Here is a 12,536-nt window from a genome sequence, read left to right as displayed (position 1 = left end):
AATAGAATTTTCTGGCCAGTGTCCAACCTATCGGTAACATAGAGGAGGTATTCTGGCAGTCATCAGAATAACTCTTTGTCTACTTTCCCAGAGGAAACTTGACAACTGAGTTCTTACCATGCATAAAGATATTTTAGGGAAAGTGTATTATAGGTTTTTAATTTTCTTTAAAAAAATATTCTAGTTTCCAAATAGTTCATGAAACTGATAGGATACATATTAAGATCCATTGTCTGGATCTGAGAAATAGGGTAAACTAAATTGCAGAGCTCATGCTTTTGCTCTCCTTAGTGATGGAGCTGCCGGGTAAGAAGATTGTAGTTGAGTTTTGTGGTTAAAAACCAAACCACTTGGGACTTCCCTGGTGGCGCAGTGGTTAAGAATCCGCCTGCCGGTGCAGGGGACACGGGTTCGAGCCCTGGTCTGGGAAGGTCTCACAGGCCGCGGAGCAGCTAAGCCCGTGAACCACAACTACTGAGCCTGCGCTCTAGAGCCCGCCGTGTGCCACAACTACTGAGCCCACGTGCCACAACTACTGAAGCCCACACGCCTAGAGCCTGTGCTCTGCAACAAGAGAAGCCACAGCAATGAGAAGCCCGCACACCGCAACGAAGAGTAGCCCCTGCTCCCTGCAGCTAGAGAAAGCCCGTGCGCAGCAACGAAGACCCAACGCAGCCAGAAATAAATAAATAAAATAAATAAATTTATTAAAAGAAAAACGAAAACAAAGAAAACACCAAACCACTTGTTTGGAGATACTTAGCACATGTTCTATGGGGTTGTCAAATGTTTCTGCTTATCTTTCTTCCTTATTATTTCTCAACTGCTTCTTTTCAATATTGTAAGGATTCTAACCGTAGTTGTTTTTTTTTTTTTTTTTTTTTTTTTTTTTTTTGCGGTACCCGGGCCTCTCACTGCTGTGGCCTCTCCCGTTGCGGAGCACAGGCTCCGGACGCGCAGGCTCAGCGGCCATGGCTCACGGGCCCAGCCGCTCCGCGGCACGTGGGATCCTCCTGGACCGGGGCACGAACCCGCATCCCCTCCATCAGCAGGCGGACCCCCAACCACTGTGCCACCAGGGAAGCCCCTAACCGTAGCTTTAAATAGACTAGCCGACCCTGTGAAGTGACACGGAAAGTCATCTCTGAAGCATTTGGGCATTCTTGGGCAGGGTAGAGTAGCACAGGTTCAAATACAACTTTAGGGACCAAAGAAGAAACACAGTTGTTCTCTTCAAATGATTGTGACATTTCACAGAGGAGAGTCTAGTTGCTTTTGTCCTGTGGCCTCCAGCTGCCTCGTTTTCACCCCGCCCCAGGATGTAGGAGAGGCCGGCTTGGCTTTGGTTGTTTTTTTATGCCCCCTTTCTCTGTCTTCCCTCTGCCACAGATCCCAGCCAGTTGCCCTCAGGCCACCTCTCCCTAGTGCCAGTGTGTCCCCTCAGGTCCTGAGGCCAGGGTAGGACAACCCTGGGCCCATCACCGCTCAAGTATTTGGTGGAAAGTCTCCATAACTTGACTTTCTGTCCCATGTCTGTCTAATTCTCATTGGATTGGAAGCACCAGTTAACCCCCAGTGGAGCGCCTTCGTTGGGAGAGAGTGCCCTCCCGGCTCGAGACTGGCTAAACGCCTCCCAGGGTCTGTTAACTTGAGTGGCCCGCGGTCTTGCTGAGAGCCATTAGAATGTGGAGGAAGCTCCTGGCGCTTTATTCCTTTCCTCCATTCTTTTTTTTTTTTTTTTTTTTTTTGCGGTACGCGGGCCTCTCACTGCTGTGGCCTCTCCCGTTGCGGAGCACAGGCTCCGGACGCGCAGGCTCAGCAGCCTTGGCTCACGGGCCCAGCCGCTCTGCGGCATCTGGGATCTTCCCGGACTGGGGCACGAACCATGGTCTCCTGCATCGGCAGGCGGACTCTCAAGCACTGCGCCACCAGGGAAGCCCCTTTCCTCCATTCTTGCACTTGTCTGTTCCTTCCCTAGCCAAAATATGTGTGCCTTGAGGGGCTGAGTACCTAGTGTGTATTGGGTGTGAAAAGCACCCTTTACAGTGAACTTCTAGGAGACATATGGGCTGCTGTGACTCTGTGTACCTATGTACCTTTAGGCCCAGCACTTCTTAGATCCTTTATAGATAGTTCCAGAACTCATATTTGTATTGTACTGTGTCAATTAGGAGATCTGCGTCCTTAGTTAAACTTGAAGGGAGACTTACATTGGGTGACTCTTTTTTTTTTTTAAATCTTTTTTGCTCTTCTTTCAAACATTCCTTTTTTGGTACTTGGTGCTGATTATCCTGTCAGGTTATGTTTTTGACTGTTTCCTGCATTGTGGACAGTCTTCTTTGGAATGTGTTCACTCAGTAAACAAGATTTCCCTATGAAGATGGTTTTGGTTTTATGGAAGACAAAATTTGTTTCTTTATATGTGGCATTTTCTTTGGCCAATTTTTGGAATTGCACGTGTACCCACAATCTCCCTGCAGGAATTCAATCTTACATTCTTACTAATTCTTTGACCACCTTGTAATGAAATCCTCCCCGAGTAGATGTGGTTGAATTTTCATTAATTTATACAAGTAGTGTTCATTACATGGCATAAAGCCACAACACTTTCACTGGTTTCGTGCATATTGAAAATAGCACGTGGGACTGCCCTGGTGGCGCAGTGGTTAGGAATCCGCCTGCCAGTGCAGGAGGCATGGGTTTGATCCCTGGTCCGGGAAGATCCCACGTGCCACGGAGCAACTAAGCCCGTGTGCCACAACTACTGAGCCTGCGCTCTAGAGCCCGTGAGCCACAACTGCTGAGCCCATGAGTCACAACTACTGAAGCCTGTGCACCTAGAGCCTATGGTCCGCGGCAAGAGAAGCCACTGCAATGAGAAGCCTGTGCACCGCAACTAAGAGTAGCCCCTGCTTGCCGCAGCTAGAGAAAGCCTGCGCGCAACAACGAAGACCCAACGCAGCCAAAAATAAATAATTAAAAAGAAAGTATAGCGTGTGTGTTCTGTGATAAAGTTTATTGCTGTGTGGAAAGCACGTCTGCTTTGGTTGGCAATGTCTTTTCCCAGCTGGTGAGCCCCCAGCCTCCATCCATGGGCACCAGCAGGGCTGCTCCCTCCTGCACCCTAAGCAGCTGCCAGTAGGTTAGGAAGCAGCAGTGCCGAGGGGGCTGGAAATGGAGCGAGGGTGTTAACGACAGGCCTGCATGAACGCTGAGTCTAGCCTGAACTTGGCAAACTGCAACTGGCCGCCTACTTACGTAAATCGAGTTTTATTGAAACACTGTCCATTCATCTCTGCCTTGTCTGGCTGCTTCTGTGTTTCACAGCAGAGGTGAGTGGTTGGAGCAGAGGCTGTATGGCTCGCAGGGCCTAGATGTTTACTGCCTCACCCTTTACAGAAAGGTCGCCGACCCCTGTCTGACCTGACACTGTAGAGAAAACTCCAGATAAATTCGTTTCTTGGGATGACTTACTCTGTGTAGTACCTGACAGATTAAGAAGTAAAATCATTTCTATGTTTCCACAGTAAATTTTGTTAGCAACAAAATAGTTTTACTTTTCTTGACCTTTTGGAACACCAAATAGTTCTTATAATTTTTGTCTAAAACTGTATTTCTTGTTAAAATGTTTTCTCCTTTTTTGTAGTGTTGAATATGAGACATTTGATATCTTGGAGGATGAAGAAGTAAGTTCTATGTTTTATGTTTTGTCCTTTATCTTAGTTTTAATCGTTAGGATTATCATTTAATCCTAATCTGACAGGAAGGTTTCAGGGTCCCTGTTGTTTCCGTAGGTTCGGCAAGGATTAAAAACTTACTCCAATTGGCCGACATACCCTCAGCTGTATGTGAAAGGGGAGCTTGTTGGAGGATTGGACATCGTTAAGGTGAGGTTGGGATTCGTTCGTCTGGGAGCCCAGAGAACTGAAAACCCGGGCGCGTTTGAAAATTATTTCATTGGGGTTGTCCTCGATGTTCTTTCCTGGCCTCATATCTAATCACTTCTAGACCAGCATTACCATCTTTACGACCATAATATCTGTCGTTCTCTCAGCTCTCACCTCATCCGGGCAAATCAGCCCCCTTACTGTGTGGCCTTTCCTGCCACGCTGGGTCCTTTCACAACCTCCTCCAGCTCTTGAGGGACTGCTGACCAGGGTCTGAAGTGTGACTGGGCATTCAGAGCGGCTCCGGGTGTGGCCGAGCTCAGAACTTGTTTTATTCACACTGTACTAAGTTCTTCCATGTTTTCAGCTTTCCTTCACCCTGTCTCTGCTTTGGATTTCCTTGCATATCTCATACTGAAGTATGCTTTCTGTACCCTTCAGGGCCTTTCTCTGTGAGTCACTTACAGAGTCTTTCCGGCCAGAAGTGTTCGCTCTGCCCTTGCTCCTGAAGTTCTCCTGTCCTTTTCTATTTATATTATCGTAATTATGTTGTTTTCTGGTGTCATTTTATTTTGCTTTACTCACATGCACTTTGGTGATGGCGTGAAGAGCACTGGGCTAAGGGCCCGAGGGCCTGAGACCTAGTGTCGGCCTGGACCTGCTGGCTGTGTCCCCGAGACCTGAGGTCATCTCCAAGTCCCCCTTTGATTCTCAGATGCTAGAACACTGGAGAGCTCTGTCAGATCGTAAGCGTGTTTCAAGGACGCTGTTTCTTACATGTCTTTAATGATGAATTTCCTTCTTTGGTTTGCTTTAAGTAAATTCTAACTGAATTTTAAATGAACATGATTTTTCTTATAGAATTTCAAGTCCAGAACTTAGGGCACCCTTACCTGGTAGCACCTGTGTGCTCCGGTGCTCTCCTGATTAGCCCAGGACCCCAGAAGGCAGCTGCAGCTTTCACGTCCTCAAACCCTACCCCCGACCCAGGCCCACCCTGGGCGTCATGGTGTGGGAGGAGGGTGGCAGTGGGTGGGCACAGGAGGGCCTGGGCAGGAATGCAGGGCTCTGCTCCAGAAGCGCCAGCCTTCACGAAAGGCGGGTGGTGGAGCTGCCGGGGCTCAGGCCCTCCTCGGCCTCGCCGGTTAGAGGATTTTCCCTGAGGTCAGATCCCTGGTATCTTAAGTGGAAAGCAAGTGGTAAGTACTGCTGTCTCTAGTTATAAAATGAAAGTTTTTAACTCATGCTTTCGTACCGTGAAAGACCTCTGGCCCAGCCCTGAGTGCTGGTAGGTTTTCTGAACACAGGGCCACGGTTTCATCTGCCCAGATTTTGTCTCCTGTCCAGTTCCAGGTTTGACATCACACTTCTTGAGCAAGCCAGTGAGGCATTTCCCCAATAAACTGTCTCATTCCTGGAGGGAAAAAAAAGGTTCAACACAGTGGCTTTTGAATAGCCCTGAGGCAACAAAAATAGATCTGCATTCGTTATCTTATATCTATTTTTTATTTTTGTAAGACACAAACTGTCTTCCGACCAGAATACCCTTGAGCCTGTTCTTGTCTGAATGTTTGATGGCCTGTACCTCAGCCACTGGTAGCTCTTGGGGAGATACAATCAATAAATCTCATTTAATTCTAAAGCTGAGCTGCACGGGCAACTTCTTCTTAGGTATATAACAGGGTGTTCGTTATATGACTTTCTGTGTTCACCTGAAGAACTTACACATTTGGAAACGTGCGATAGTGTTAACATTTTTCTTTGAGAAGATAACTGGGAATAGTTGTTAGGTTGCCACTTTGGTCTGTTTCTGGCAGAGGGCAGTTCTTCACCTTTAGGTCACTTAAAGCAGCGGTCTCCAACCTTTTTGGCACCAGGGGCTGGTTTCGTGGAAGACAGTTTTTCCACGGACGGGGGGCGGGGCTGGGTGGCTCAGGCGGTGACGTGAGCGATGGGGAGTGGCAGGTGAGGCTTCGCTCGCTCATCCGCCGCTCGCCTCCTGCTGTGCGGCCCGGTTCCTAACAGGCCTCGTACCGGTCCGTGGCCCAGGGGTTGGAGACCCCCAACTTCAAGCCTCAGCTGTGTTGCCAGCGGGTTAATCCTGACTGCGCTCAGCAGGAGCCGTGAACGCCGTTTTGGTGGTTGAGTGGCTACTGAAAGAATGAACGGCTCGGAGACTCAGTGACTCCACAGGCCAGTGTCCTGAGGAAAACATCTGCTGGTTAACATGCACACAGTGTGTTACCGTTACCTCCAAAGGGCGAATGGTTCATCACCGCAGACTGTTTGGATGCAGAAACAGTTGAGAGGCAGAATATTTAGATCCGTTGCTGTTTAACCCACTGGCTCACAGTCACAGCGGCATCCGAAGGGCCTGCGCCACGCCAGGCAGGCCCCTCTGGCTCTTCGTGTAGGCCGCCGCGTCTCCTCCTCCAGCGGGTGAGGAAATGGACAGAAGTTAGGGGAGCTGTCTGCCCTGTCGCAGCCAGGGAGCCGTGGCCAGATTCCACCTGAGGGCCACCCGGCCCACCCACCTTGCCGCGTGGCCTGCTGCTGCTTCTGAGTTGTGTGCTCTGAGAGGCCCTGTTTGGCCTTTTGGTGTAGCTGGACGTCTGCTTGTTAAATGGGTAGAAGATCCCAAGACCTTGCTGTCTGAGTTTGTGTGACAGGATCATGCCTGTTTGGGTTCAATCCAGAGAGCAGTGAGTGGATTTTAGTGGTTTTATTCATTGATGTTCATGCAGCTTAGGAAGAACCTGAAATGTTCTATCAAATTAAGTGTTTACCTTAAACTAGAAAATCTTATTTATCCTCCATGGTCATGTTTTAAACTTGATGGCTGTATTCCATATTTTAGATCTGAAAGATAGGCACAAAAAACTTTCTGAATTACTTCATCTCTTTAACAGTTTCTGGCCTTTACATTTACGTACTAGTACCATGGCATTTCCAAGTTTGGTTGAAATAGTGAAGCCTGTTTACCACCTGTAGGGCCGCAGGTGTCATGTGCATTGTATCTGAGTGGACCTTAATATCACAGCGTTTCATTTTTCAGTCACTCAAAGTTCGTTTTCCCTGTTTATTGCTATTGTTTAAATAGGAAGCTTCATCATGTTGCTCTCATTGCTGTATTCGCTAATGCTAAAAAATCTGTTGGTGTTCGTTTTAGAATGCCTTTTAACTTTAATTTTGTACTGTGATAGTGTACCCAGTTTTTATGGCATGATCCTTTGTTCAGGTGTGTTGATGGACTGGAGTTTTCATCCAATAAGGTGTTTCTTTGGGTTCTCTGATACAGATGCGATCTTTCATTGTTTAGATGTTTTCATCTTTTATATATACGTATGCATGATATTATTGTTTCCTTTTTTATTTTTAGGAACTGAAAGAAAATGGTGAGTTGCTGCCTATACTGAAAGGAGAAAATTAATAAACGTTAGACTTGGTGCCCGGCTGCTGCAAGAAAGACTTCACTCCAGTGGAGCAGTTCACGACTGAGTCCTCAGGAGAGGACTAGCTGTAGAAAGTGCTCGTCCCCAGCTGCACTTTGTGTATTTCACAAGGTTGGGCTAAACACACGTATGTGACGTTTTTTCCACCAAAAATAGAATGCAATAAACACCTTCAAGTTCAGTTAAAAATAATTGTGTAAAAAAGTGTGTCTTTACAGTGGTGTTAGACATATAGTTACTATAATTAACCCACTTTTCATCTCTTTTTCATCACATGTGGGCATCTTGAAGCAGTTAAGAAATAGACAGGCTTCAGAGAGTGAAGAACTGTGAGAGTCTGAACCACAGCAGTATTTAGAGCCACTCATAGACCAAACCAGTGGCTCCCCTCACTGGCCGAAGATCTCTTTACAGCTCAGAAAATTCCGCTGCAGACCTTGTCCTGACAGCATCACTGAGCTGGGCCTGGTGAAGTCGCAGTGGCAGTGTCAGGCGTCTGCAGATTGAGGACCCGTCTCAGAAAGCCCCAGCAGCGTAATACCAAGAAACGTTTGAGAGGAAGGTGACTTCTCAGTGGGTGTGTCAGTAAGGCTTCTTTCATAACTTGTACAAGGATGGTAGCCTGGCAGCAGAATGGTGTTGTCGAGTTGTGCGTTACACATCACAACTTATTTTAATCATTGTATTGAAAGTATTGATTTAGCCCTTAAGTATGTGGAGAACGTCCAGAATTCCATGAAAATTTCAATAGTTTTTTTTTTTTTTTTTTTTTTTGGTGGTACGCGGGCCTCTCACTGTTGTGGTCTCTCCTGCCGCGGAGCACAGGCTCCGGACGTGCAGGCTCAGCGGCCATGGCTCACGGGCTCAGCTGCTCCGTGGCTTGTGGGATCCTCCCGGACCGGGGCACGAACCCGCGTCCCGTGCATCGGCAGGCGGACTCTCAACCACTGCACCACCAGGGAAGCCCTCAGTAGTATTTTTGATCCTGCATCCAACGTATTGAAAAAAACAGTTGCTCCAGTAGGCCTGTGCTGTGCATGCCTTAAACAGACGGTTGAATCCACTGTCATGGTTCTTAGACTTTTCTGGTACCCGTGGCACATGTTAACCTCACTGAGTTTTCCCAGCCTGTCCATCTGAAAACTGTCTGGTGGTTGTAAGGAAAGGGGTGCAGAGGCCAGCAATTTAGGTAAGAGAAACAGTAGGAAACGCAGGTTAGCCCTTCACCAGGGCGCTGGCTTTTCCTGTCTCTTGAGCGGCAGGCCATTTCTCTGCTTTTTGGTTGTGTGGAGAGGAGGGAGCTGATGCCCTGGTTTGTGTTACAGAGACATCTGCACGAGATCATAAAGGTGGATGTGGCCTTGCTTCCTGCCGGGAGGAGGACACCCATCATGGTGGGTATTCCTGCCACTGTGTGTAATCAGGTGGGTCTCTTCTGGGCATTAGTCTATGAACTACATTTTTCCACTTAAAATGAAAATAACTGTATAAGCAAACCTTTAAAATGCAGATGGAAATGGAATTTTGACTGAAATTTTATTAAGCCATTGGCTTCAGGGATGTGTGTGGCTCACAGAGGGGTCCCTAATTTCCTTGTGTGCTTTTATCCTAAACCTAAATTGCCTGCACGCCGCTTTCATGATTTCTGCTCTCTCCACGAGTGCTACCTGTCCTGGTATATTTTCTACTAAGTCAAATTTTAACCTCACCTTATCCCAGGCAACAGTGTCTTTGCAATCACAACAGTACATTTACTAGTTTGTTTTCTTTTTCCCTCTTGCCCATTCAGGTAAACAAAAAATATATATATAATATATAATATATATATAATATATATGTAACAAAATATATAACAAATATATAACAAACACGCTGACCTCCAATTTGGGAACCACCCTTCTGGCCAGAGGTGTTGCTCTGATAATGTAAGATGCTATGTGCGTTTTAGGACAGCCTTCCCTTCCTTCAGGTGACTCTTGCATGATGAAAAACTTTGACTGTATCTTCCTTGTTTGAGCATCACGGTTTGGGTTGGGATGAGTGTTCAGAGTTTTTGGGGAGTTGTCCCTGTGTTGAACGTGAGGTTGTCCTCTTGAATTCTGTTAGTTTTTGGGTCCGTTGGCTCTAGGTATATTGGAGTGACAGTGGCGCAGGTTTCTGTTTTGCAGGTGTTTCCAGCTAGACGTTGGGAAGGCCAAGATGCCTCCATGCAAACTGATAGCCATTCCTCATTGACTTTTCTGGGTATATTGTAGGAGTAAGGCAGGTGATTCTTGTGCCTGGTGGAATGTCACATTCCATAGGTAATCCCCGATCAGATTTCCTAACCAGCAAGCCTGTCCTAGTCATAACGTTCTGTCAAAATTGTCATCTTCTCTGGGATCCACAAATCCTGGAGACAAAGTAGTTCTCAGCACCCGAGAGACCGTTGGCAGGGAAGGTGACAGGGTGTCGTTTGGATGTTGCAAGTTTGAACTTTGTTGGGAGCAGACTTGGGGCAGGGGCTGTGTGAGGGTTTTAGCGAGTTTGTCTGGTTTGGGGGAGTAGGGGCGTGCCTGTGGATAGAAGGGCTGGGAAGCGCTGTTGTCTGCTGGGGGGCCAGGGGCCTCTGCACGGCCCAGCCCTGCCAGCTCCTCGCCTCCGTGGTTCCCTGTGCTTGAGTTCGCTTGTGACATGGGGCTCGTGGTGGGCCTGGGGCTGGGGAGCGGCAGGTCACCGTGCAGGGTGCTGGGGATGCTGGCACTGGCTGCCATTACGACTTCGTCTTTTAACCCCCAGGTTGCCCTTCAAGAAAGTGACTGTTCCATGGGAACCAGGAGGGCTCACTGAGGAAGCAGGCAGCTCCCCAAGGCTCGTGTGTCGAGCCTGGAGGCAACTTCCTAGCGAGGGAAGGGTTTTTCGGGAATTGGTATCCACTTGGGGAAATAGCTTGCAGGAAGGGACTAAAAAAAACAAAACAAAAAGACTCTGATTTTGCTTTGTAACCAGAAGTGGAAAGAAAAAATAAAACCCGTGAAAGGAGTTGGGAATTTGGGTGAGGGACTTAGGGAGATAAGTGAGTTGTTAGCACAAAGGCTCAGCTGCAGGCTTGGGCTGAGATTTCCGTCCGGGATTATATGACTCCCTAGACCTGAGGCTCGCCACCTCCACGTGGCCACCCCATCACGGTGTATGGAATTAAGTTGCCTTTGTACCTGTAATGGGAAATGCTGGGTGACTGGCCGGGACTCTGGGCTCTGGCGGAAGTCTGTCCCTCTCCTGAGCACTGGGTAGGGCAGTTCATCCTTCCTCTTTCTTACCACCTGTTACTTTGTAGTCCAAGGATTGATTTGAAGAAGGCCTAGGAGGTAAATGTGCTGAGACTTGGTAAAATAATGTAAATGGCCCTTGGGGCGCAAAAGGATGGGGGGGTGGTTGGCCTTGCCCTGGTGATGACGGGGACCTTGTGTCATCCTGTGGGACAGCTGAGCCTTGCAGGGCAGCCGTGCTGTTCCTGGCCTCGGTCAGGAACTTCAGGCTGTCCATCTTGACTGATCAGTAACTTGCTCAAGAAGGAAGAAAAAAATGATTTTCCCTTTGCAAACTTTACAGAAAACCTCCTGATGAGTTTGAGATAGAGACAAATTTTTAAAAATAGGAAGCATATGTTTATAATTAGAAAATCTCATTGTATTAACTTATTTTTAAAGAAAGCTACGTTTCTAGTCATGCTACGAAGTTTAATTGAGCTCTGAAACAGCTGTAATACATTTGAATGACTTGATGTAGGTAATCATTACCTGCCTCATTGGAAGGAATTACAAAAATAAGACCTATCCAGTGGCCAAATCAGAAGTTCAAAGCTTAAGACTGAAATATGAAGCATGATTTTCGATTTAGGTTTTAATTAAAGTCAATTTTTGTTTTTGTTTTTTTTGCGGTACGCGGGCCTCTCACTGCTGTGGCCTCTCCCATTGCGGAGCACAGGCTCCGGACGCGCAGGCCCAGCGGCCATGGCTCACGGGCCCAGCCACTCCGCGGTGTGTGGGATCCTCTCGGACCGGGGCATGAACCCATGTCCCCTTGCATCGGCAGGCGGACTCTCAACCACTGTGCCACCAGGGAAGCCCCTAAAGTCAGTTTTCTTAAATGTGACAATAGGTACTTGTTACCACAATTCACATATTTTTTTTCCAAAATAAAAGTAATTTGGTTCTTTGCAGATAAATTCATTTTTTTTATACCCCATTTCAGTTGTAGGAATGGATAGAAGTTGGTGCCTCATTCACCAAAATGGGTAATTTCAAAGACGGGGTTTTATAGTTAGTAACCCCACTCTGGTTTCAGAATGCTAGGGGCTTTGTCTGATGTTCACAGACGTTCAGATCCGGAAGACGTGAGTTCGGCCAGCTTCAGGGCATTCAGGCCCAACAGGGAGGGCGTGTGTCGGGTGTGTGTCCGGGCTCCCCACGCGCCGCCTCGCTGAGGCAGCAGCATCCCCCGAGGAAGGCTCCGGTGCATCTAAGTTACTTCGCAGGGGTCCAGGGAGGGGGTCTGAGCCAGGAGGGACACAAACTCCAGCCCTGAGCACTGTGCTTTGGGCATCGCGGCACAACGGCTACAGCCAGAGGTCTTGGGCTTCCGAAATCCGTCAGGAGTACCGTGGCTGTGTAAAAATTAGGTGACCAAAAAGGCCTTTCGTGTGCTCCCCCACCTTCATCTAAATGGTTTTCTCTTGTAGATAATTTTTAACCATCTCCTAAAACAACGTGTTTTGTTTAAGTTTCCTGTATGAACACCTAGAGGGAGGGCCTGACCCTTTGTGGGGTCGCCGGGGGCATGCCTGCCATGTGGCCTGGAGTTAGGGGGTTAGGGTTCCCGTCTCCAGGAACCAAGTACAGCCCAGCCTTCAAACCCAGGCCTGGAACCTGGATATGGAGTCTATTCAGGAAGAAGAGAAGCTTGGTATTTTTACCGGCGTTTACATAGTTTTTTATGCTATTGCTCTGTGTTTTGTGTTTTAAAAAAGGGCCATGGTGACAGGAGCTTGGATGCCCTCAGAGAGCCCCTCCCTCCCTCCCTCCTCCCTCTAGAGGAAGGTTCCAGGCCATCTGGTGCAGGCAGGGAAGAGGCCCCAGCTGTTTCTGGGCCCACAGTGGAGATCTGGCCAGGATTGATGCAGTCCAGGGCACTTGTCCCTCGTGTGTCCTGAGGGTCT

General features: G+C 47.9%; 1 protein-coding gene across 8 annotated transcripts in view; it reads left to right on the top strand.

Moving 5' to 3' along the window:
* GLRX3 (glutaredoxin 3) overlaps positions 1-7,531 on the top strand; it is a 31,269-nt gene extending 23,738 nt beyond the window's left edge. For all 8 annotated transcript variants that reach the window (XM_033841521.2, XM_019940267.3, XM_019940268.2 and 5 more), the window contains 3 exons: positions 3,647-3,686; positions 3,795-3,887; positions 7,267-7,531. In XM_033841521.2, the coding sequence (XP_033697412.1) occupies positions 3,647-3,686; positions 3,795-3,887; positions 7,267-7,317 (184 nt within the window). In that variant the 3' untranslated portion in view covers positions 7,318-7,531. The remainder of the gene's footprint in view (positions 1-3,646; positions 3,687-3,794; positions 3,888-7,266) is intronic.
* Positions 7,532-12,536: the final 5,005 nt, after the last annotated feature.

The sequence above is a fragment of the Tursiops truncatus genome, chromosome 16 (genome assembly GCF_011762595.2).
Source record: "Tursiops truncatus isolate mTurTru1 chromosome 16, mTurTru1.mat.Y, whole genome shotgun sequence".
Taxonomy (NCBI): domain Eukaryota; kingdom Metazoa; phylum Chordata; class Mammalia; order Artiodactyla; family Delphinidae; genus Tursiops; species Tursiops truncatus.
Note: the sequence above shows the minus strand (reverse complement) of the source record. Positions and strands in the feature narration are given on the sequence as shown.